The 26385-nt window shown below is 40.8% G+C and overlaps 1 protein-coding gene across 1 annotated transcript in view; it reads right to left on the reverse strand.

Annotated features, from left to right (window-relative positions):
* Positions 1-26385, reverse strand: part of pip5k1bb (phosphatidylinositol-4-phosphate 5-kinase, type I, beta b) — a 55009-nt gene that overhangs the window by 22676 nt on the left and 5948 nt on the right. Inside the window, exons 2-7 of the mRNA XM_041787262.1 lie at positions 15989-16092; positions 13706-13774; positions 12966-13096; positions 6535-6652; positions 2237-2389; positions 1290-1589 (exon numbers count right to left, since the gene is read on the reverse strand). Coding sequence (XP_041643196.1) covers positions 1290-1589; positions 2237-2389; positions 6535-6652; positions 12966-13096; positions 13706-13774 — 771 coding nt within the window. The 5' untranslated portion in view covers positions 15989-16092. The remainder of the gene's footprint in view (positions 1-1289; positions 1590-2236; positions 2390-6534; positions 6653-12965; positions 13097-13705; positions 13775-15988; positions 16093-26385) is intronic.

The raw sequence follows: 26385 nt of genomic DNA on the forward strand, positions 1-26385 counted from the left end.
CCAGGGCTAACAGGTTGCAAAAAGAGCTCAGCAGGAAGTCTGACGGGAAGTCTCTCTTCCAGGTCTGTGAGCCTTTTCTGATACACTGATCACCACTTACAGTAACATCCTGGTCAGATTCCAGGTTTTATATTAGACCATGGGGTAGCTGTGTTCACTCTGAAAGGATGTGAGTGTGCAATTAGAACAAATGGGATTACAGCACAGGGAGCTTTAGGCTTTAAACCCCATCATCAACCAGTTATTATGAGGGTGAAATTAGCTGCTCTGTAATCACTCATAAAGCCACTTCAAGAACCTTTCCACCTTTTCCACTATGAGAGGAGGAATGTAACCACAAAAATATTGTCTTCGTTTGGTGAGAATCAACAGTCCAGTGTGCTGCTCCAAATTCATCTGTAGCTATATTTTATATTAGAGGCCATAACAGTGTGATGTAGTTACAGCAGAGTCTCTGTTATTTCAGAGGCAGAGGAAAATCCAATAAGAGCTCTTCTTTTATGTTTCTTTTGACATTTGAAGCCTGCAGGCCAGAGAAATCAGAGAATTTACAGCACTACACTGTCCACGTTTCAAGGTAAGATAATACCACTATGACTCTAATTTCCTCGTCCAGTAGAAAATTTCCTGGCCTCAGCGTAAAAAGTAAAGAATGTGAACCTTTAGATTGGAGAACTATCTTTGGTCTGAGCTTTGAGGCTCTCACGCTACCAGGATCATGTCTTAATCAAACTTGCTGTTTTGAGAGCTGTCATGTACAGAAACAAAGCAGCACAAAGACAAGAGAGCAGAGCCTGGGGCTAACTGAGAGCTTACCCCCCAAATATGCTGCGCAAACAGATGGAAAACTCTGAAAGTATTCTCTTCCACCTAAGATCTGTACTAATCTAGCACACAATGTGGTCAATTTATGCTAATTATATGTTTAAGATTGCGTAATGGGTCACAAGAATGAGAGGTCAGTGACAAGCCTTCAACATCAATGTCCCTTCATTAAGTGAATTCCCTGGTTCAAAGCAATCCATGCAGCGCCGTGATATGGCTCATGACATAACAGCCATGTGGGGCTCTGCTGCACATGAGCCAAAATGATTCAGTGCAGGAAAGAAAGCATGAGAATTCAACGCTAATTTCCATTTGAAAGAAGGCATTCTGGCAATGAAAATCATCTGACTCAAGACTTCTATGCAGGGTCCTTTTATGGAATTGAAGAGACCCTTCTTTTGTGGTATGACTTTGCATTTAAAGCTACAACCACGTCAAGACAGACTTGAATTCAAGCCACCTACCCGACAGTCTCTCTGCAGGGTCTTCATCAGGTTGTTGTACGTCTCTGTGTCAAAGTAAAGCCCTTCTTCGTGCATATCCTGAAAGTCCAGATCTTTATAGGTCGGCGAACTCTTCTCTCTCTCTTTCCTAGACGCCCGTCTCTTGTAAGTGGATCCCTTCAGGTCGTATTTGTAGTGCATTTTGACGGAGCGGGGTAGCACGTTATTCATCACCACCAGTCGGATGTTGATGCCTCCTGACTGGATGCAGTAGAGTCCATAGAACTTGGGCAGTAGCGTACGTGGATTCTGGTTTAGGTTCTGTGAGGTGGAAGGCAGCTTCAGTAATTGGGTAACAACCTGGATTCACATTTTGGGATCATTTAATTAGCTTGGACTTTTCTTTATATTTAATTAGGAAGCTGTAAATAGGATAAAGGGAAAAGGTTGGTTCCTGGTTACTAATTTGGCATTATTACAAAGGAAATGACCTGATAAAGCTAGAGGATTTGTGTTTCTGGATTTTGAACTGCTTTACTTAAAAAAAATAAAAATCACAATTTTTGTGCTAAAATTATCATTAAATTAAACCATGTGTACTGCATCTAATTAGGCCGAGATTGAACATTTGTCCTTTATTTGGCTACTATGTCTTTTACAGATTAAGCACTACAAGGTTAGAGTCGCTATGAGTGTTATGTCCCTTCAAATATTCTCAGGTTAATGTATGACTAAGTGTGACTTCTGTGCATGCAGCCCACATGTCCTCAACCTTCCTGACTGGGACTGTTTTCAGCCTGATGGCACCCTGCAGCTGGAGCTAATGAGAATCTTCACTGAATCTCATTTATGCCACTAAAGCATCTGTGGAGTTATCTGTTAAAATTCATTTTAAACACCCCGATGGAGATTTTTTTTTCACCTCTTAAGGTTCTGGAGACTTCATTGACAAACTTTGAGTATCTCACCATGTAGTATCCAGGTAGCAATCTCTGCAGAAACTTGGCCTCTTTGTGCTGGACGGTTTTAATGATGAACTCATCATCGCTGGTTAGGTAGAAGAGAGAGCCGCTGGCACCGGGGTTGGTCAGCTCAATGAGAGGCTCATTCACCAGGGAGTACTGAGGAGGAAAACATAAACAGCCTTTAACACATAACATACAAAAGTGTGACCTACTTCTTTTTAATGGAAAACATGATTAGTAAAGGTGCTACCACAGTGTAATCATTGTTTATTTGGTGCTGAAGGGATCAAGTGTAATGTTCCTCATTTGCCTCGGGATATTTACAGTAAAACTTAATTTGTGGTGACTTGTTTTTAAGTAAGAGGCTTTATACACCCATCATTAAATAAATACACATTGGCATTTATGTGATTCCATCCTAAAATCATCAATAAACCTCTATAAAAGGAATAAACAGGGATAAATCACATCATATTAGAGCTATATCAACACAGTCAGTAACTCGTTAGCTATAGTTTGTTTGCTTGCCTTTAGTCCAACTAATTTTACTGTTGATCAATGTGAAATAGATTCTACATACACTATATGGACAAACATATGTGGCTACACCTGTTAATTTTTGAATTCAGGTGTTTCAATCGGACCCTTTGCCACAAGTGCATAAAATCAATCACCTACCCATGCAGTCTCCATTTGCAAACATTTGTGATACAGAATAGGTCGTTCTGAAGAGCTCAGTGACTTCAAGCATGGTACTGTGATGGATGCCACCTTTGCATTATGATTTTTTATGAGATTTCATCCCTGCTGGATACTCCACAGTCAACTATTAGTGGAAGCATTTAGGAACAATAGCAACTCAGCCACTGGCATTAATGACAGTATGAAACTCTGTGGTGGGGGCATCATGGAACGGGTTTTCAAGGCCGAGCAGCTGTATGCAAGCCTTGCATCACCAAGTCCAATATTAAGCATTGGAGTGGAGTGGAGTAAAGCACACCGACACATGACTGTGTAGCAGTGGAAACGTGTTCTGTGGAGTGATGAATCATGTTCCTGTTTGGCAGTCAGATTATTGAGTTTGGGTTTGGCAGATGACAGAATGTTAACTACCTGACTGCACTGTGCCAACTGTGAAGTCTGGTTGAGGAGGTATCATGGTATGGGACTGTTTTCTAGGGTTTGGGCTAGTCCCCTTATCACAAGTGAAGGGCAGTCTTAATGCTTCAGCATACCAAGACATCAGCAACAATTTGGCGAAGGCCTCTTTCTGTTCCATTGTGACTGTGCCTCAAAGCACAAAGCAAGGACTATAAAGACATGGTTTGAGTTCAGTGTGGAAGAACTTGACTGGCCTGCACAGAGCCCTGACCTCAACCCCACTGAGCACCTTTGGGATGAACTGGAATGGAGATTACAAGCCAGGCCTTCTCCTTCAACATCAGTGCCTGACCTCATAAATGCTTTACAGCATTTTAATGAATGGGCACAAATTCCAACAGAAACACTCCAAAATCTTGTGGAAAACCTTTCAAGGAGAGTGGAGGCTGTTATAGGTGCAAAAGGGGGCCAACTCCATATCAAAGTACATGTTTTTGAAAGCAATGTAGATATAACCTTGCAAAGCAGATGGATACGCCTGTTTCTGTGTTTCTCACTGGTGAATGCATCTTGCAAAGCTCCCGTCTGAATCGTTTGGGCGCGGTTACAAAGTGACAGGACCAATCAGCAACGAGGGGCACTGCTTTCAGGCACGGCGGAGTCGTGAAGTGAGTAAGCAGCAACAAGAGGCCAGTGCCGTTATGGTGGAAGAGCTTAGCGTGGATGCTGCTAAAGCGCCAATTTTATCAGAACTTGCCAACATTTCTTCGTTAAAAGAAGAGCAAAGAACAGCACTGAGTTTTTTTCTTTTCAAAAACAACAAAAGTTGTGTACTGACATGCCTATAGTTGCCATGGTTTGCGTTATGCAATTCTATATGGAGTTTATTCCTCATTAGCTGTGCATGCGCACCTCGGTCGCGGCCATGTCACGTGTTTTGTTGCTCTGATTGGCCTGTAAAGAAATGACAGAACGTTTATCAATTCACCCTCCGAGTTTTTATCAAAGGCTCTGCCCTTTCCCAAAGGCTGTATATCGAAGGTTTTCCAGATGGATGTGAGAAACAAATCTGTCTGGCGGGTCAGGTTAATGTAGATATGTGGAATCAGAGAAATACTATGTCAAGTCTGCTGGTTGTTGTTTGTAGTAAATTGTAGTCCTGTAGCTGTATAGACCAATCATATATCAGCATGATTTGGCGTATTCACCAGAGCTAATATAACCACCTCTGCTTCCAGAGGGTTAGCATGACAACAGAAGAAATGGCATCTATATGGGTTTGTTGAATTTGGTCAGGAGGTGAGACATCCCTGCAGATGATAAGTTTGGCTCTTTCAGCCTCTTTAAAAAAGCCTTTATTGAGATCAGATCTCTGTCTGTATTGCTTATGATAAAAACAACTAAAATACAGCAACAAGCTCTACAGCCCTAATAAGGAGCGATAGCTGTCAGCACTGCAGCTTAAGATAAATAAATAACACATGGGTAGCCTCATCCCAACATGGCTAACAACGTGCAAGGGAGAGGCTGTGAGAGCACCCATTAGACCCATTAGACCTAGCTGTTAATCAGTGTGTTATGAGCAAAACATGTTAACAGGGGAGGAGAAACACTCGAGGCATCCAAACTCCCTCTGCAGAGGCTCTTCCTCTGATGACCATCTGCAGTCATGTTAATTTACAAGCACAAACACATCCCCTGTTATTGCATTAACATTCAGGATACTGTGTGAGTGGTACTGAGCGAGAGTGTCCCCTTTTAATTAGACTCTGCTGCACGACTTCTGTCTGAATGAATTTGTCATCCCCTCAAGGACATCAATCAGCAGTATAACCTCTAAGCAGCGCTGCCTTATGCCATGCTCTATCAAGTCCCTTAAAGTTACATTTCATCTGTGCTTCCAGGCGTGTTTGTCTTTCCCTTCAAATCAATAAATTTAGCATTCAAAGAACAAGAACTGAGCAGAATGGTTTAAAAAGGCTTAGAGGCAGAGAAAAAATAGGAAACAACGTCACAAATAATAAAGCCCAAACAAGATTACACAAAATCTAATTTGCTCCTGAGCAAGAGACAAATGTGCTAAGTAGGGATGAATATGGCAACATTGTACTCCTGTGTGAGCAGTAAATCAAATTAAGTTGCAGGATGGCATGAAGGGTATATAAATAATGGCTTTGGCAGGGCTGTTTGTACATGCATCATGAGTGATGTTTGGCACTTATGAGGGCAGTCAGATAATATTTTCTTATACAGAAAAGCACATGCAAATAAAGAGAATAAGAAAGCAATTTCTTCGGGAAAATTGTCTTCTTCCAAGGTTCATTTCTGTCTGCTGAGAAATCACAGTCATCAGATGGTTTTGTGCAATAGTGCAAGTCTATTTAAGGAGTTTGCTATAAAGAACAGTTAAGAAGGTAGTCAAAATGTTCAAAAATTAGATGCTTTTTCAAAACTATCCATCCAATTAAATAAAATAAAACAATCGCTGCCATTTTAATGATAGGCAGTATTTTAAAATACCTTACTCTATTGTAAAAGAAAGGTGTACAGGGGGGAATGACCTTGATACAATGGTCACAGCATCGATTACCAGTTTCAGCACTGTTTGGAGCATGCCTTCTTCCACTCTCTTTCTCCCCATATTTTCTGTCTCTCTTAAGCTGTCCTATCCCAACAAAGGTGAAAAGCTGCCCTTTGCCCATCTTTTTTTTTATTTTTTTTTTTTATTGAGGAGTCTTTAATAAAACCCACACACGATTAATTGTATTAACTGATTGGTAAACTACTGTTGTCAATTCACGAATGAATTTCTCACATTGAATGAGACAAGCTGTTTTAAAAGCACTGACATGTTCTGGCCTGCGCCTCCAGCAGACACGAGCTACAGGCAAAGCATGTAAGTCAAAATGAATACAAAAAATAAATACATATATATATATTATTCAATTTATTTATAAATAATAAAGAAATTTTTTGATGCATCATGTTACACTCTATTGGCCCCCATCCTCTGCCGGGCCCTAGAAGGCTTTACCCTTTTTCCCCACTGGACAGTAGTAGGCTGATTTAATGTGATGATTCAAGGCATCTCCATATCTCTTATTTAATAATATCCTCATGTCCTTGACACAACATTTGCCTGTTGATGCCCGGATGAACATGTGGACAACAAAAGAACACGATCACGGTTGTAGTCTTACCAGATAATCATCAGGTTTGATGCCGAACAGATCCCTGAAGTATCTGAAGGCCAGCGGGGCATAGGTCTTGAAGCGGAAGTCTGGATAATGATGTGCTGGGGTCAGGTTACTTCCCTCACTGGTATGTGCAATGAAACCCAAGCATGGAAAAAAACAAAGAAGTCATTTTAGAAACATGATTACAACACCAACTTAAAGCTACAGTGAGGAGGTTTCAGTTTGTGTCTATTGTGGTGGCCCCTGCGGACAGAGCAGTGCCCCTTTTCACTGTGGATGTTGCCTTGTACAGGTGAAAGTCATGTCAATAGGGCATGAATTGAGAATCTTTGCTGTGGAAAATGTCATTTAAAATCAGTTGTTTCGGCACTTATTCACTTTGCTGTACACCTGCCCCTTGCTGGCCTTTGCAAACATCAAAAATATCTACATAACCAGTATTTATACTGATGGTCTCTTTTGCTATTCTAGCTAATAAAGCGATAGCATTGATGATAGTTTTGTTTCATAGCTGGCCAAAAATTCCAAATAGGAGTTTTGAATGAGAGGGGAGAAAACCTTAAAAGTCCTTGTAAAGTGAAATTTAAAACATGTGCCTTAAAATACTAGATACACTATACTGCCAAAAGTATTCACTCACTCATCCAAATAATTGAAATCAGGCGCTCCAATCACTTCCATTACCACAGGTGTATAAAATCAAGCACCTAGGTATGCAGACTGTTTCTACAAACATTTGTGAAAGAATGGGTCGCTCTCAGGAGCTCAGTGAATTCCAGCGTGGTACTGTGATAGGATGCCACCTATGCAACAAGTCCAGTCGTGAAATTTTCTTGCTCCTAAATATTCCACAGTCAACTGTCAGTGGTATTATAACAAAGTGGAAGCGATTGGGAACGACAGCAACTCAGCCACGCAGTCGTAGGCCACGTAAAATGCCAGAGCAGGGTCAGCGGATGCATAGTGAGCAGAGGTCGCCAACTTTCTGCAGAGTCAATCGCTACAGACCTCCAAACTTCATGTGGCCTTCAGATTAGAGTTTGTGTGTAGAGAATTTCATGGAATGGGTTTCCATGGCCGAGCAGCTGCATCCAAGCCATACATCACCAAGTGCAAAGCGTCGGATGCAGTGGTGTAAAGCACACTGCCACTGGACTCTAGAGCAGTGGAGACGTGTTCTCTGAAGTGACAAATTGCACTTCTCCATCTGGCAATCTGATGGACAAGTCTGGGTTTGGTGGTTGCCAGGAGAACGGTACTTGTCTGACTACATTGTGACAAGGGTAAAGTTTGGTGGAGAGGGGACTGTGGTGTGGGGTTGTTTTTCAGGAGCTGGGCTTGGCCCCTTAGTTCCAGTCAAAGGAACTCTAAATGCTTCAGCATACCAAGAGATTTTGGACAATTCCATGCTCCCAACTTTGTCAGAACAGTTTGGGGATGGCCCCAACATGACTGTGCACCAGTGCACAAAGCAAGGTCCATAAAGACATGGATGAGAGAGTTTGGTGTAGATGAACTTGACTGGCCTGCACAGAGTCCTGACCTCAACCCGACAGAACACCTTTGGGATGCATTAGGATGGAGGCTGAGAGCCAGGCCTTCTCTTCCAACATCAGTGTGTGACCTCACAAATGCGCTTCTGGAAGAATGGTCAACAATTCCCATAAACACTCCTAAACCTTGTGAAAAGCCTTCCCAGAAGAGTTGAAGCTGTTATAGCTGCAAAGGGTGGACTAACGTCATATTAAACCCTATGGATTAAGAATGGGGTGTCATTTAAGTTCATATGTGTGTGAAGGCAGGTGAACGAATACTTTTGGCAATATAGTGTATGTTTTTAACCTGACATGCCAGATGCATTTGTTTCACACATCCATCTGGAAAACCTTCGATATACAGCGTTTGGGAAAGGGCAGAGCCTTTGAAAAAAAACTTGGAGTGTGATTTGAAGAGCATTCTGTCACATCTTTAAAGGCTAATCAGAATAACAAAACACGTGGCGTAGCCGTGACTGAGGTGCGTGTGTGCAGATACCGAGGAATAATGCTAACCATGGCGACTATAGACATGTCACTACACGACTTTTGTTGTTTTTGAAAAGAAATCAACTCACTGTCGTATATTGTTCTTGTTTTAACAAAGAAATGTTGTCCAGTTCTGATAACACTGGTGCTTTAGCAGCATCCACGCTAAGCTCTTCTTCCATAATTGCACCAGCCTCTTGTTGCTGCTTGCTGCTTGAAAGTACTGCCCCTCAACAACAAAGAAATTTGTGCCAGAAAACAGTAAATTTAAAAATGGTTAATTAAATTTGGATGATTAAAAGAAGTAGACTGTGACTGTCCCTCTCCTAGCAGAAAAAGTTTAATCCCGCCTGGCTGTTACCATTACAATGCAAAAGTTTAGTAGAGAATCCGATGATGGACACATTCTTCCTGCCATGTCTGTCACAATAAATGTCTCCAATGCTAATCATCATTGAAGACTTTTATCTTAAAGAGCAGCAGGAAATGGAGTGTTTTCAGCAGCAACTAAACAACAAAGACATCACATAAACGGGAGCGACATAGCTTCACATAACTGAGATATAAGCTCAATTTTTATAGATGTTTTCGTGACTGTCATAAAACAAATACAATTTTTTTTATCATCTTACAGGGACTTTAATATCATTTAAGTGTGATGATTTTTATTGCTGAATGCTTTAGCCCATCCCCAGAGGAAAAGTGAAGCTGTACACTCTACTTTTAGGCCTGGATATCTTCATTATCAGCTCCCAGTAAGTGTATCAGTGGGCCCTTGTAATGTGCTCTGCCCATGAATGAACAGGCTTCAGTAAAGTCGTCTATGGGAACCCAGATTCACCAGTATTGTAGAGACAAACTGGCTTGTATAAATTTCTTCCCTGGGGACTGAAGCTGACTCTGATTACCAGATCTGAACAATGCACCAAAACACGAGCCTTGACTCCGTCAGGGAGGAAGGGAAAAAGTGTGAAAATAAGGAAACAAATAACCTACATATTTTTGTTGTCTTGATTGTTGGTGACCTGATTCTGCTCATGGCAAAGAAAGACCCTTTGTCTGAGGAAACTATGTCTAAAAGTTGTCGACTGCTAAATTTTCTATCGTCTAACCTGTCACTGAAATCTATCTGGACAAAAGGCTTCATGAAAAAAGTGTTTTAAGGTATTTAAATTTGGTTTAAAATCCAAGATCATGTTTGTTTTTCAGGGTAAAGGGCCTGACGTGTTTTTCCTGGTAGCATACAATGTATGACACTAAACCTGTGATTACACTACAATGAAATCTCCTTTCAGTAGGAACAACATTATCTCACTCGGAAACAATTCAACAAAACAGAAATGTTTCATTCAATCTAATCAGAGAGCAATCAGCGTGTGTCTTTTTAATGATGGCTGTCAGAGATACATGCTCTCAGATGTTTAAAAAAACCTGTTAAGATTAGCTGTGTCATCTCCAGCCATTTAGAACTAGACTGACAGGGCAGACAACAGTGGAAAACCCTCATAGTAGCAACAACACGTGAAGCAAAAGAGGGAGAGGAGTGTTGAGAGAAGAGGAGGCCATAAAAGCACCAGAGAGCTCTCTCAGGATGCTCTAAACAGAAACATTTAGAGACAGAAACCCAGGTAAGTTATGTCAGAAATCAAATAAAAGACAGCAACTGTCCCTCACTGCTGATTATGTTTGTTCTGTCTTGTGTAATTTCCTGTATCCTCACAAAAAGCCTTGATTTTTTTAATATTTCAACCAGTGCTTTGCTATAAACGCTGGCCCTGAAGGTAGAATTCAACTTTTAATTTATTTCACTATTATGTGAAAAAGTCTGACAGTGGGTGCAGACTGAGGATGATGTAACAAATCTACAGCAGGATTTTAAAAACAGTCCTCAGTGAAGCCAACACCCAGAGAGAGAGATATGTTTGGCTGTTGCTGAGGAACAGGATAGTAAATGTGCGTGCTAAGATCAAGTTTGCATAAACCATGGTGCGTTTGCATATCCTGGTGCAGGTTTGAAAAGATAAACCACAAAGTATTTCCTTATGGGAAAGAAACTCTCTTCCTCAAAGACACTTGTGAATGATCAATATAAGCACAGAGAAAAGTAGATACCCATTTTGCTGGACTGTTTTATATTTCCTAATCTGAATGTCCAAAAATGGGCATTTAAAAACGTGTCATTTTTCAATGTCTCCAATGTAAAGACAGGACAGTGGATAGTCCGAAACTAAGAGAGAGTGGGAAATGACATGCAGGAGAGGTGCCACAGGCTAAAACACGCCATTCTTGAAAACAGAAAATAAACATTTAACATCCTCCATGTTACATGCAACCCGGTTCTCTCTTCCTCTTTGTCTCTCTCTGTCTCTGTCTCATGGTCTCCCTCCTCCCTCTGACTGCAGCACACCTGAGTGCAAACTAGAGTTTATATACTCCTCCTTTGCTTTGGAAAAGCTTTAGTCTGTTATTTGACAGTGTCAATCCACCAACTCTGTAAGGACTCAACTGATCCAAGCTCCTCTCACTGCCATTTTAAATTCTGGGGGGGAATTGTTGGCTTAACATCATGCCCTTGGGCAGAGAGTTCACATGTGTTTTATATGTGTTTGGATGTTGCCTGTCATATAGCAATACCTGTCGGGGTTCTTTCAGTCATGTTTCAGGTGGACTGTTGTTGCCTTTGTTCTTAGACACATTTGCACCATGACTGAAGTTATCCACTAAGCTGATTGTGACTTTTGGTGTCCCTAACGGACACTCACAGAATATTCGTCATCAGTATGCCTCGTTTTGCTACAAATTTGACTCCTTGCTTTTTTCTTGTCAGAGGAGACCCCCCTTGCCACAGATTATCAAGAATATTTAACACTTTCAAAAGTGCTTTGCAAGCTGGATCTGCCTCTTGATAGACATGGAATCTGACCAGTCCATCTGTTTTCAAGGGTGCCTACATCACCTTTTGTTTTTTTATATACCATTTTTATTATTTGCATTTCTTTAACAGAGGTTGAACCTTTTCTTTAACCAATCCTTGGTTGGCAGCCTTACATTTTGCAGGTCTCTGTGTTTCTGAGCACCAGTTATATAATGAAAGAGGCTGTAACAATTCATTTATTGTGCAAAAAACTAAATGGTACAATCCCCTTAAACCCAACCTAATACTTTATAACTAGGGCTGTCAAACATCTTCATCTTTCATCATGATTAATTTCAGAAATTCTGTAGTTAATCAGGATTAATCTCTCCTTTGTTCCCATTTTGAAATTCCACTATTTCACAATTTAAACTATCAAACTGCTCTGTCTAAGGGTAACTGACATCCTTTTGGATACAGACCTGCTTTTGTATTGAAAGAAAACGAGGAACTTTGAGGAAATTGAAGGTTCTGACATGAATTTTACCTCTTTAAAAGAGTTTGTTGTGGATTAAAAAAATAAATAAGGGGGCAATAAAAAGGTAATGTTTGTTTAACAAGGTGAGCTACCATTTTTTTCTAAATTAAACCTTAAGGGGCAGTGGTGTATTTTTTTTACTTTACTGTTGCTGCAGGGAGATGGTCAAGTGGCTCAACCAAAGTACACTGACAGAGACAATAAAGCATTAGATTAATGTGGTCTTTAAAAATTATTGCACTAATTATACACCCCAATTAATCATGATTAATTTGCAAATGCTGACAGCCCTATTAATAAGTTATATTAACTCAAACTTTGAAAACAATTTAGAACAATTATAAATAAGTACAGTATGTCCTTGTACATGTGTGAATATATGTGTCAGACTTTCGAAGAATACCCACCTCTGTTGTGGATTACATAAAACGTTTCTTTAAACTGAGGGCAGCGCAAGCTGACAGCACAGCCGCACACTGACATATGTTTTGCTCTGGGGCAGTAAGAGGCACACAGTAGGCTGATTTCACAGTTCTTGGCAGGATTATTCATTAGAATAGTTACATCCCTGCATCATGACTCAGACCAGCAAAATTCACTTTGTTGACAAATGATGCAAGTGTCAAAGCATAATTTCTTTGGACTGTATGTCCAGCTCCTGCACTTTCCACCGCCAAGCATGATTAATAATAGTTGAGAGTGTTTTCAATACGAAATGCAGACTTAGAATATTCCAGCAGGCAGAAAGGCTAAGCCTAGTGCTGAGGCGTTTCCATTCATTCAGGAAAATGTCACTGCCAGCCTGTTACCACCTACATATAATCTGTTTTTTATGAAGCAGCTCTGATTCACTGACTCTTGTAAACAAATAACCTTGAGCTTATGCAAGAGTCTGGCTGTTAGGTCATTACATTTTGCAAACTATTACTTGAAAAATAACTTGGACAAATGCATTAGTATACATTTTTGAGGAAGCCTTGCTGTGTGTAGAGAATCTGAATGTGTGAATGGCATTAACCTTGGCAGAAAGACACTCTCCACAACATAGAAGTCTTGCATAAGAACATCTCTGTCAGGTTTTGAGGTAAGGTTGCCCACTGTATAGCCAATGCCGAGCTGAATGGCACCCTTCAAGGCTGATGAAGTAGTCTAGAGGGGAAAAAAAACAGAAGAGGCGCCGTGGTATTAGTCAGTTATGGCATACTGTCACTGCTGTCCCTGTTACAAACTGATGAGTAAACATGTAAACATGCTGACACCCATTCACTCACACCATTAAGCTGAATGTTAACCAAACATTTAATCCATGACTCTTACATGGTTAAACTCTCTTATATAATTTAGAAAACACATTCAGACCCTGAAAGCTCCTGAGCATTAATACACTATTGCTGCAGGTAGCCCACAAAAAACCTTTTAGGCTCAGCCTGAATAAAACAAGCTTTGTGAGCTTTGTGAGCTTTGCGACGGTGACTGTGTAAGAAATGTTGCAACAGGCAGTGACGTCTTAAGTCAGAAAAAGGAAATAAAAACAGGACTTGAATGATCTCTGGCAGCAAGCCTTGGCAGGGGTCAGGACATTATGTGCTGCAGAGGGACATTTATGAGCACTTGTGACAAGTAAAGTAGAGATGTTTTGGATTATTTGGCTCCAAAAAGCAACACTAAGAGATTTTTGAAGAGGCATGTTTGGCATGAAAACAAGTTAAAAAACTCAGTTAGGCTGTTGTATGACAAAATCATGTGTTTTTATTTTACCTTTTTGTATGTTTTCTCTCTGTTGATGTTCCAAGGTCCTCCCATCCCATTTTCTGTTGTGGTTGACATCTAAAAGTGGCATAAAAGACAGAAATAAATCTACTGTGAGATGGAATAGCTGGATCTTATTTCAAAACATAGTTACAGTATTTCCTTGATGAATATGTTAACTAGATAACTGGCTACGGGATAGTATGTTTTCCTTCAATTTTGGTTTTAATGGGTGACTGTTTGGCTCAGTTGGTGGAGCAGGCACCAGTGTATATAGGCTCGAATCCTCGAAGAACTGGTTGCAAGGTTGATTCCCAGTCTCGGTGCTGTCTGGTGTATGTCTTCTTTCACTCTCCCTCCCCATGTTTCCTGTCACTCAAAAGCTGTCCTACCTGAACAGAGGCAAAAAACCTGAAAAAAACATCTTTACATTATAATTACACATTTCTGGGTGTTGGTGGTGGTTATGTCTATATGTCGAATATCCAGGGTCTGCTGTCAGGCAGCCTGGGATCAAATCCAGTCTGTGGCTCCTTTTCTCCATGTCATTCCCCATTCTCCCAATTTCCAACACTATTCACTGTCCTGTCTCTTAAATAAAGGAATAAAAACCCCATGTAACACTTAAATCTGTCTAATACAATTGACGGTGCGACTGTCTGTCTCTCTGTCTCATTTTTGCTCATCACATCACTGCTCCAATTGCCCTTAATACCTCTCAGCAGACTTCTTGGGTGTACCGGTTCAAAACTGGTGCTATGACAAAATCCTAAATATGGACAGATTTTCTCTAAAATCCAAAATTGTTGAAAATTGTTGCACCTTTTGCTTCAGTCTGCCCCCCTCACTGTCCCCGTCCCCCATTGTGTCACTTCCCTTTTATAACACATCCGCTCACTCTGCCACAGTGCCAAAGAGGAGATGGACTTCGCTCAAAAACAAACATGCTGGTGTTAGAAATCATTGTTAATTTGCTGTTATTTGTCATGGTTGTAGTTAACAGATCTGCGTATAAATGTTTGAACATTCGTCCGTCTCCATGCAGCCAAACCGTGTGATGCTTTAACGCTCCACAATAAAGTGGGCACTCCAAAACTTTGTAAATAAGTCAAAAGGCACAGCATTAACTCTCCCATTATTATGTTGTTCTCCAATATTAATTGTGCTGAGCCATTATGCAGCTATTTGGGGGACAAAACACACTTTTCCATGCAAACTGGCCGTATGGCACTAAGCATCTAATGACGAGGTTGGTAATAGCATAGTCTTGAGAACTGATAGAGGTGACCTGCAGTTTTTAACTTTCAAGAACTTTCAAGAGATCAGGAAACAGTTTCACCTCTGTATGGCTTTAAAATAAATGCTGATAAATTATATTTAAATAAAGTCAGTAAATATGACTCTAACATTGCTATTGCTAAGCCATAACCAGGGGTTAAATCAGTCTGTGACTGCCAGCATTTTTATCTATGTGTGGCATTGTTATGCATGATAAGGATGCAAGTTTTGAGGTTGTTTTCTAGACCTTTCCTTCATTCAGGGAGGAAACTTTGTCAAGGGGGTGCTTAAGTGAACACAATAATATTGCAACTCCTTTAATCAGATGCACTGCCTGCTATTCCAAACAGTAAACATGGATTGCTAGAATCTGCACATGATGCAGCAGGATTAGACACACCTGCTGTGGGTGCGGGCAGGAGTAGATGGCATGTGCTGCAGGAGTGCGCGGTAATAGTCAGAAATCCAGCAGTCAGGGATAACTTCCATGTAAAAATACAGACAGAGTTCAAGGGTTGCTTGGCCACTGTCACAATTCATACTAGCACCATCCGAATCCTCCAGTTTTGAACGTTGCTTGAGTTCCTGGTTCATTTATTTCATCTTCTTAGAATAGCAAAGCTGGTTCCCCAATATTACTACATTGCAAGAATAACTAAATGTACACACTATCACAGGAAACAGAGTAAAATAAAATGCAAGGATGATTGTTTTCTCTCATCTCTTTGCCTAATCTTATGTTTTGCTTCATCCAAGGTCCAAACTGCAACATATTTTGTTTTCATTTTTTGAAAATGTGAATTGTGCTTTCTTCTTACGGAGGTGGTGGTGGGTACTGGTTGAGAACCACTGCTACAAAACAATGACTTGCACTGAGCTCCTTATTATTTATGCAATAACATGCTGCTCTGGCAATAGTGTCCCTGCTGTATTCATGGCCAATAAAGCTTACTGTATTAAAATAAATATCCATGTTGCTTACAAACAGTTTAAAAGCAATGGCATAACAGTTACCTTGCTTAATGGAAAGGTGCGCCCAACAAATGGCAATCAGGGCGACATCTCTTGATTGTCAGCCTCAGCAAACATCAGGAGCTTCCTTTGCGTCTGGGGAGTCTCTACAAGAGAAAAGATCGACAAAGGGTTAGTTTAATAAGAAAGCAGGGAAAAGAAACACTCACAGCTGAGGATATGGAACATGTCCAGCAGCAAAGATTTCTTCGTTTACACCAATTTTTTATGTCATCATCCTCCTATTCTGCCAGATAGGAAGGGCAAATAACTATTTCTCCCCTCTTACTACTGAACTGTGATGCAGTATAAATATACTGTATGTACATATCTGCTTGAACTCTCACTCATGATTAATGCATTGTTGATGCAAACCATCCACTCTTCTTGTTTGTTGTGTTTTGGTGAACCCTGAATACTATAATGATGTAGAAAGCAAGACTCCTCATTCTCACCTATGACTACTCTATTTTTTTCCCAAAGTTGACGTCATTTGTGTGTAATGTGGTATGTGTGAGTTCTGGATAAAAACACCTCATAAAGTTGTAGAATTACCAAGTGCGTAAGTATGAATGAGGTGTCGCCCTGGGGCCTGAAAGTGATCGGCTGGTGCTGCCCAGTTTCCAGAACATCCAACTCCTTAATAATCCACAAAACCACCAGCCTGTCTCATTTCCTCACACGTTCTCTGTGGATTTTACTGTACCACTCCCTGTCACTCTCTTCCCTTCTCTCTTGACTGTTTTTCTTTCATGCTATCCTCCTGTTTCACTCCCTCTCCCCAGAGAAAATGAGGCAGTGACACAAGTCAATTAAACTGTAACATAACAAGGCCTCACAGTGTGTGTAAGAGAGTGGGAGACGTAGCAAAAATTTTTTAAAAAAAAAGCAAATTTTGGACTTCGTCTCATGAGCTCTGGCAAGCCTGCAGTCAGCACCTCTCCTGCATATAAATACACCTGCAAGCCTTGAAGCTATGACTATTGCATAATGTGTTTCTGCTTCATCAGCAGCATAGTGTCCTCCAGTCACCTGCTGTGTGACCATCAATTACATCCAAATGAAATCTGAATCTACTATAAGGAGAAAATATGCCCTCTGTGGCACTGTTTCATTTTTGAAGTCTCACTACAAGCAACAGCATTGATACTGGTGAGTTTAAATGCGAAATTTGACTAAAAAACACCTGATATTTTGTAGCCATGTCTGAAAATGGTCTTCAAAAGAAGAATAAAGGCTTCAGATGAATCCATGTTCTCATACAAACACACTGGTCAGATATTAAAAGAATGAAGCAGACGCTGAACTCTTATCTCCAGACTGGCGTCTTATCAGTCCAACAGCCCTTCTGTTGCTATAAAGAAAGAGACAACACCGATACAGCTACATTTTAGCATGAGGTACACCTCCAAACACAGCTATCTGTCTTTGTTCTCTCATGCATCATTTGTACCTTTTCTAAAATAATCCTCAAGCTCTTGTGTTCCTCTATGAGGCATACAGGGTCACTGAATTTGCTAACTCATCCTAAAAGACAATATCTGAGGCATACGTGAACAAGAATGGTCTTTACACAACATAATCCTGCTATCAGTCATTAGCCTTGTAATTAGAAATGAAACAGAATATTTCCCTCCAGTGCTGAGTAATGAGGTGTTGATTCACCTCCACCATTACGCTAATCTTTGAACCTGAGGAATTTTAATGAGCCGGCCAGCCAGCCAGTGTGACTCTCCGCTCAGCTCTGCTCTCTATGTCGGTGTTAAAAAGGGACTTTTTGGACCTCTCTCACTCTCTCTCTCCCCCCTTCTCTATGTCTCACCTGACCCCACAGCCCAGCCGCTGCTCCAACAGACTGTTTCCAGAACAATCCACACGAGGCCCGTTGCAGCTGCAGTGAACAACAGCAGCTCTGTTGTTCACCTCCCCACAAAAGGCAGGCAGACAGTTGGTTGGATGTGTGGATGAAAATGGACGGATGGATCATACATATCAGCCATGTCTTGCAACTGTCCTACTCTTCTTTTGCAAACACCACAGGTGCACACAGGTATGGCAAAGATGGGAAAGAGCCTCAACACTGTTACAAATTAACAAACAATACTTCCTTGTGTTAATCCAATTTACCTTATTGTGAACATGTACCATTTTGAGTATAATTTAAACTGTTTAACCACATAAAAGTGGCTAGCTGGCATGTACCAAATGATGGTCTGGAGTACAGACAGATCATGGAGTCTCCTGCTGATGCTAAAAATGTGGACCCAGCAAAAAAGATAATGTGAATAGATCTGAAGAAAAGAAATAAATCCCCTGGTTAACCTTAAATAGCCAGTTTGGCTTTAAGTGCATTATGCCTATCAGATGACTGAAAAGTTTACCTTTGTTTACTTCTACTTATGCTGAGGAGCACTAATCCACTTGTTGGACTTGTTTTAAATGTTTCAATTGAGCTTTTTACATGGTTTTCATAATGAATACTTCATATAAACTTCTGTTTAAATGTTTAGGATTGGAGAAAGAGTAATACGTCCATATAAGATACCAAATTTGGTGCTGCATTGTCCTTTATAATAAAAGGTGTTCCTTTAATCAAACGTTATGGTTGAAGGCTCCTATCCTCTTGTCATTCTAGCACTGCAACAGCATAACTGCACAATACAGACCAGAGAAAATTTCAATGGACTTTTACAATTACAGGCTTTGGTTTTACTCTGGGCATAAAAAAGCCCATATGTAAAGTCACAGCATACAGTGTATTTGGCCACCACCATTAATTACTGAATTCAGGTATTTCAGTCAGACCTGTAGCCACAGGTGTATAAAATTAAGCACCTAGCCATGCAGTCTCAATTTGCAAAGATTTGTGATTCAAAATGGGTTGTCTAAGGAGCTCAGTGACTTCAAGCGTGGTAAAGTGATGGATGCCAACTTTGCAATGAGACCGTTTATGAGATTTCAGCCCTGCTGGCTATTCCATCAGCTGTAAGTGATATCATTAGAAAGTGGAAGCATTTAGGAACAACAGCAACTTGGCCATGAAGCAGAAGACCACAAAAAATTATAGTGGGGTCAACGACTGTTAAGGTGTGTAAAAGTCCCCAACTCTCTGCTGATTCCACAGCTGAAGAGTTCTGAACTTCCACTGGAGCGTCATTCTCCATCCACCTACATTGTCTACTATGTTTTTTGAATTGAGGTGTCTTTTTGATGAAAACTGAACTTCATTTCATGGATTTCATATATAAAAGGAAAAAATATGTTTTAAAGTGCTGCAGCCTTACGGCCTGGTGCTGCATCAAGTTCCCAATATGCTTTGCATGTAGCTCCCATGCGCCAGAGGCTCAAATGGCGCTGATCCACGGAAATGAAATGCTAGTGAACTGTGTACCTTATGGAGCCAGTATTAATGATAAGACACCTCAGTTAAAACAAACATAGTAGGCAACGGAAGTGGACGGGGCATGATGCTTCATCTGCTTGCTGCACAGAGAGATTCAGTGGGGCTGTACCTTTTGGCAGTCAGATTGTTGTCTCTGGAAGAGCGTTACCTGTCAGACTGGATTGTGCCAACTGTGAATTTTGGTGCATTAGGTATTATGGTAAGTGGCTGTTTTTCAGGGTTTAAGCTAGACCCCTTATCTGCAGTGAAGGCAATCTTAATGCTTTAAAAAACTGTGGACAATGCTATGCTTCCAACTTTGTGGCAACAGTTCAGCAAAGGCCTTTTTCTGTTCCAACATGACTGTGCACCAGAGCACAAAGCAAGGACTATAAAGTCATGGTTTGATGAGTTCAGTGTGGAAGAACTTGACTGGCCCGCACAGAGTCCTGACCTCAGCCCCACTGAGCACCTTTAGGAGGAACTGCAAGGGAGATTGCAAGCCAGGCCTTCTCATCCAACATCAGTACCACATAAATGCGCTACAGAATGAATTACCACAAATTTTAACAAAAGCACTCCAAAATCTTGGGGAAATACTTCCAAGAAGAGGCTGTTATAGGTACAAAAGTGGAACCAACTCCATGTCAAAGTTCATACTAAAATACTTTTGTCCATATGGTGTAAGTCAAATGCATCCCCTCATCTGCCTGCTGTATGAAGCCATCAGAAAGAGCTTATTGAGCCATGCTTCAGCAGCAGAGTCACAGAGGAACAAATGAGGCTTTGTGAATCACAATTTGAACACTTAGCCACACCATTCGTAACTGACTGCCTTTAGGCCAGTATCTATTAATATTTATATAAATAAATACAGTGCTAAACAAATGTATTAGACCACCATCCAAAATAAGGTTTATGCCACAGCTACCCTAAATTGACAGCACTGGTAATTACCAAAATCATTTTTTAGGTTTCTGCAATGGTTAAGACACCAATATGTAGAAGCTCTTTAACCAAAATGATATTTTTAATGCAAAAATATAATTACTATTGTTATCCATGAATTTTCAAATTTACTGATGTACAAAAAACCCCCTGAAAAAATAGTAAAGCACATTATTATTTCTTGATTAATATGTCAAATTATAGTTATTTACTTGCATTCTGAACAGAAAAAATGAGTTTTAGTGGTTGATTGTTACGCTTGATTAATTTCTGACTTCTCAGAGAAGCCCAGTGAGTTGGCTCAAATTTGGGTATAAAAAGGTGAATTCAGTTTGAAATCCCTCATTCCTGTTCAAAATGGTAAAACGTGGAGAGCTCACTGAAAATGAAAGAGTCCGCATTAAAGCACTTCATGATGCTGGATGGTCTCTGAGACAAATATGACAGGTGGTCTAATAAATTTGTTAATCACTGTATATGTATATAAAGTATTAACTTATAACAGTGTTCTCAAATATTTCTGGAGTATCTATATAGTTGTTTAATTTTGCTTTGGCAATGACAGTCATTACCATTCCTGTCAATAAATCCAGCGACACCTCTTCCAGTGACCCAGTTTGTCAAAAACTTGGAGTTGGTAAACAAAATTCCTTTCGGTCACTTTATCTTTTCTGCTTTTGTTACACTTTGTGACTTCTGCTCTTAAATTGTGCGGTATGAATGCATTCTACTTACTTTTCACTTCAGCCCCTCTGGTTTTGAACAGCTCTATTTCATGCTTGTCTCCACACCCTTGTAAGAAATTCTACCACCCTTCAAACAAACACACTTGAGAACAGATCAAACACTGGCTCTCATGTCGTATCTTCTCCATGGTTTCAGGGCTATTGCCAAGGGTGCCTGTCTGTCCGTATGGAAGTCAAATAGCCTCTCTGTAGCCCAGCAGTTCTGGCAAGGAAAATATGTAGCTGAGTAGACATGGGCCGTCTGGTATGATAAAAATGCAGATCCAATGCGTCTGACCTGTCAAGACTCAGTGGTAATATTCCCTCAATAGAGAGATAACACTAAAGGCATGAATCCAGCTAAGTGAAACAGTGAACCAACAAGGGGTTAAGAGGTTTCAGGTAGGCTCTTTTCTATCACCAGGCCACAGATGCTACATTTAGCTCCCTCTCTGTCCTGCTTTGCTTCAGTCCCAAGATACTATTGGATTACTGCAGCAGATAGGAGACATAATGGAGAATCAATAGCAGACTAGCAAAGCTGGTGGTTGTAGAGGTCTGGGGGGGGGACTACTGGGCCTCCATGACCTTCACAACCCCTGACTGTGAAATGTTAGATAAGCACAGATCTCTGGATTTGGTTGGACACAATCAAGAAGATGCATCAGGAGCCTGCTTAGCTGAGCCTGTGGGGGATCAGCTTCATCATCTTAACTGCGATCATCCTCAACTACAGCTCCTACACTCCATCCAAGCAAATTTAAATCAAGCTAATATGCTAGAACACATAACAAAAATGGCATTTTTACAAGGTTTGATGTCTTAGTGTTGCACGGCATTTGTCATTATCATTATGATTCCTTGTGTGAACACTTGTTCCCTCCTTGGTGTGTTACATAATTGGCTTAGTTACCCCAGCCGTGTTAAACAGCTGCTTCTGTGAAATGTGTCATGTCCTGTTATGAATCATGAGGTTTAGAAGCTAACATTTACATGTGTGGTCTCTTCTTTAACAGCAGAACAGAAATGATCAACAGACAAAAAAGCCAGACAATAATAAACAAATGATATGTCAGCATGCAGCAGAAAATGTTTGGTGGGGGCCAGACAGACATTCATAGAGGAGACAAACACCGTCTTTGTAAAACATTCAGTCAAACTGAAATTTCAGCTCATCAAACCCAACACAATAAGAGAAAGTAACACCACCGCTGCAGGATCTCTGCCTTGGTTCCACCCAAATTTAAACAGAACAATTATGCAAAAACACAGACAGGCAAACAGAACTTAACATTTACAGATTCAACATGCGCACACAAGTGAACACCATCTATCACCAAATAAATATCTATTTGAAGCATGCTTCCTCTCTCTCATGTCTTTAGGTAGGTATTATGTTGGATTGATTTTGGTGCATCTGTTATATTTCACTGTATCTTTCAGGGGCTTGTTTGTTTTCACTGTCGCTCTGAGGAACAAGCTGTGCTGCAGCTTTACAACAGTATCTGCCAGCATTAACTGGGCTCTATGCAGCACTGCAGAGCTGGAGAATATGTGAGATAGTGTGTGAACAAGATGTCTAAACAAGACATAAAGTCTGGAGCCACAGTGGCAACCCATGAGGATGATTGACTAGATGGATAACCAGTGTGAGTAAACATTTACTGCTATACTGAAATGGCAAAATGGAAGATTGGTCAATGCTCTCTCCCCAAATGAAAGGGGTTTATCCTGATGTTAAGTCTAATAATATCTGGTGCATATACAGTTGCAACTCATAAAATTAGAATATTATGTAAAAAATCAAAATTTTCCAGAGATTTTTTCTCAGAAAGTTAAATTTCCATATGAAATTAAACCACGCATTTCATATGAAAATCAAGGTCCCAGAGTCTGGAGGAAGATCAGAGAGGCACACTCAGTGAGGGTCTGTGGTGCCATGTCATCTGCTGCTGTTGGTTCACTGTCTCTGTCGGAGTCAATGCTGTCAGCCGTCTACCAATAGATTTAAGAGGACTCCATGCTTCCATCTGCTGAGATGCTTTATGGAGATACTGATTTCCTTTTCCAACAGGACTTGGCACCTGCCCACAGCGAAGCCAAAACTACTAGAAACTGGTTTGCTGACCGTGGTGTTACTGTGTTTGATTGGCCAGCCAACTGGTCTGACCTGAACCCCATAGAGAATCTCTGGGGTAATACTAATAGGAAGATGAGAGATACCAGACTCAACAACACAGACAAGCTGAAGGCTGCTATCAAAAGCAAGCTGGGCTACATAATGCCCCAGCAGTGCCACAGATTGGCTCCATGCCACACCGCATAGATGAAGTAATTTGTGCAAAAAGGAGCTCCAACCAATTACTGAGTGCTCAAATGAGCATAATTTTCCAGAAGGTCAATATTTCTGTATTATAAATTCATTTTTGGACTGATTTTTTTTTGTGTGGTATTCTAATATTTTGAGACAGTGGATTGTTGATTTAAATAAAATCACAGGGAAACAGACAAACTTTTTCATGATATTCTAATTTTTGAGATGCACCTGTACATGTGGACGTTTGGTCTGTCTGTTCATGTAGCCTTAGTAGGTAATCAAGTGTTAACCTCTAGTGTTGAAAAAGAAGCCAGTGCAGAAGTGTAACAAACTGCAGCTAGCTCAAGGTAGTCATACGCCTAGCTGTGATCAGCTGACGGCCAGCTGATCCTAATTATCACCTCCCATTCCCCACAGCCAATCACACCTTTCTCTAAACACAGCAATGTATTCAAATATGATGTGCTTCTCACTAATCCCAGCTTGAATTAATGCTGATGCACCACACTACTGCTGCTGACAAAGCTTAACCTCCTCCATCCCAGCCTCCTCCTCTATAGCGTAAAGCTTGTTACACTCTCATATTCGGATCCATGCTACTATGGATTTATTGCTTTTGAACTAATTTATTGTATTCAATACACATTGTCATAAATGGTACAAAACAGTTGGTCTAAATAGCTAATTCATGAACTGAACCTGTAACACTAATGGCCACTTACTTTAATTGAGGGTACTTCCCTCCTGATTTCCCAAACTACAATGTACAATAAGACCATTCGTCAAGCTTCATTTGGGGGGCTTTCACATTAGGGGCCTGGGCCCAGATCCAAGTAGACTTGAGCTCAATGTCCAGTTCCATTTGGTCAGTGTGAATGCAAATGTACCCGGCCTGAGTACATTGGAGTGGTGGTCTGGAGCACAATTCATGTTGAATCTGGTAAAAGGGATCTCCGCATATGTAAAAACTTTTTGGAACCATAAGCCTAAAGTTGCATTCATGAGGTCAAAGTAGGACGATGGAACGATGTAGCGACATGTGGAAAAAACCAGCAGCAGCAGTACCACAAAGTGAAGGATATGCCGCGTTAGTCAGGCAGCTCTACTGATAAGAAAGAGAAATTCCCTTGGTTTGAGGCTGTTGATCATATTATCAGTCACAAACCAACAAGCCAACCAAATATTTTTGAGTCACATCCTTGTTCCTCCCGACACCATTCACTTCACCCCGACATAAAGCACTTTTATCAGACCACAGAGAAAATAAGAATGTCTGCAAAATAAAGCGCAAACTTAACTGAAAGTTTATGTAATTTTCATGTTTTCTTTAAGACAACATAAATACAGAGTACAGATCTCAGCCTGAGTGTTTGTTATGCAAAGAGCGTCTTACTCTAGCTCCACTCTGCATGAGAAGCAGTGAGAAGGAGGAGGAGGAGTAGGAAGAGGTCCCCCTCTGCATCCACAGAGCCACATGACTACAGAGAAGGAACTGGGGAGGGGACGAAAGAGATGAGTAAATAGAGAGAAAACAGAAATGACATTCTCCAAAGACAGAGAGGCAGGGAGAGGCTGCCCTGATGGCCTGATATACACTATAGCTCGAGACAAGGACTCATTACAGCAAGCCCATTATAATCAACCGCTAGTGATATCTGCTGAGGCTGCCTCAGCGTCCAACGTCACTCACAGCCCATTGCAAACATGATCACATGACATCGAAAAGAAAAGAGAGACTGCCCATCCCAGTCATTCCCAGTTTTACTTAGCCGTGCCCTGCAGTCCAAAGGTCCTCTGTGACAGGTTTATTATCTGCATACTGCTGTTGGGATGACTTTATTATTCTCTGACCAATCGATCGTAGCAGTAGGAAGGGATTTCTTCAGCCGCCTTTATTGATCAGAAATCAATAATCCCAAGCTTGAGAGGAGAGGGAAGATTTTCCTTCCAGATTTTCAGATTCTATCTCCCACATACAGTATTTACCTTTACCAACCAGCTCTCCTTTTTTTTTTTTTGACTAAGTGGTAACCTCCAGGGTTTAAAATATGTGGCAAATATGGTACTGCAAAGACCTGCAGATCCTCCAGAGTTCACTTGAGGGTGTTTATAAAAGACAATGACAATTCGACATAGCAGAAATAAAAAAGGAACATAAATGATATCATATCTTTATTGTGACACGCTGTATGGGGGTGCTTTGGTTTTCTAAACTCAACTGTTTTGGTTATTTTAAGGGAAAAAGTGTCTCATAATTAGGGGCCTATTTCATTTGACTGACAGGTGAGCATGTTGTAACTGTTAGTCAGGAAGTTCAGGGCGGTTTCAGCTCAACCCCTCTGTCTGTTGCATACTGCTGAACAATATGAATCTTTTAGGAGCACCTAAAGTCAAACTGTAACTCGGTGGATAACTTCACACATTGTGCAAATGTGTCTCACATCAAAAACAACAACAATCCACCAGAAAAATGACCAAAAGAACCCCAGCAGGGATAAGCACACAACTAAACACATAGAGCACACGTCTCAACTCTTTGTCCAAGGGCATGATGGGAAACTCTGCCCATGCATCCGCCCAGATCTGAAATTGCAGTGGGCAAAGCTTAGAGCAGTTGAATGTTTTATCATAAAGTAGTGTCTCCTTCCAGCTCTCTAACTCCAGTGAGTGGGCCTCTGCAACCCTTGTCAATAGCAGGACAGGGAAGCAAAAAGGGGGGGGGGGGGCTCAGCATGGCCAAAACAACAACAACAACAAACCACAACAAACAGCACAACCTCCAGATAATCTGAATTCCTGAAGGGGTGCCAACCAATCGCTCTGCCTGTTACCTTCCAACGGGCCAATCATTACAAAGGGGGGGCACAATAATGAGCCAATTACCACTGAGGGCCTCCTTAGGAAGACTATTTCTGCTCTCTACAGCTGATGCCAGCACTCTAAAGAACATAATACTGGGAGGTACTGTAATATACAGTATACCCCACACTGCTGGGCCCTCAGATTTATTAGAGGCTTAATACTATTA

This window comes from Cheilinus undulatus, linkage group 5 (assembly GCF_018320785.1).
Source record: "Cheilinus undulatus linkage group 5, ASM1832078v1, whole genome shotgun sequence".
NCBI classification, from domain to species: Eukaryota; Metazoa; Chordata; class Actinopteri; order Labriformes; family Labridae; genus Cheilinus; species Cheilinus undulatus.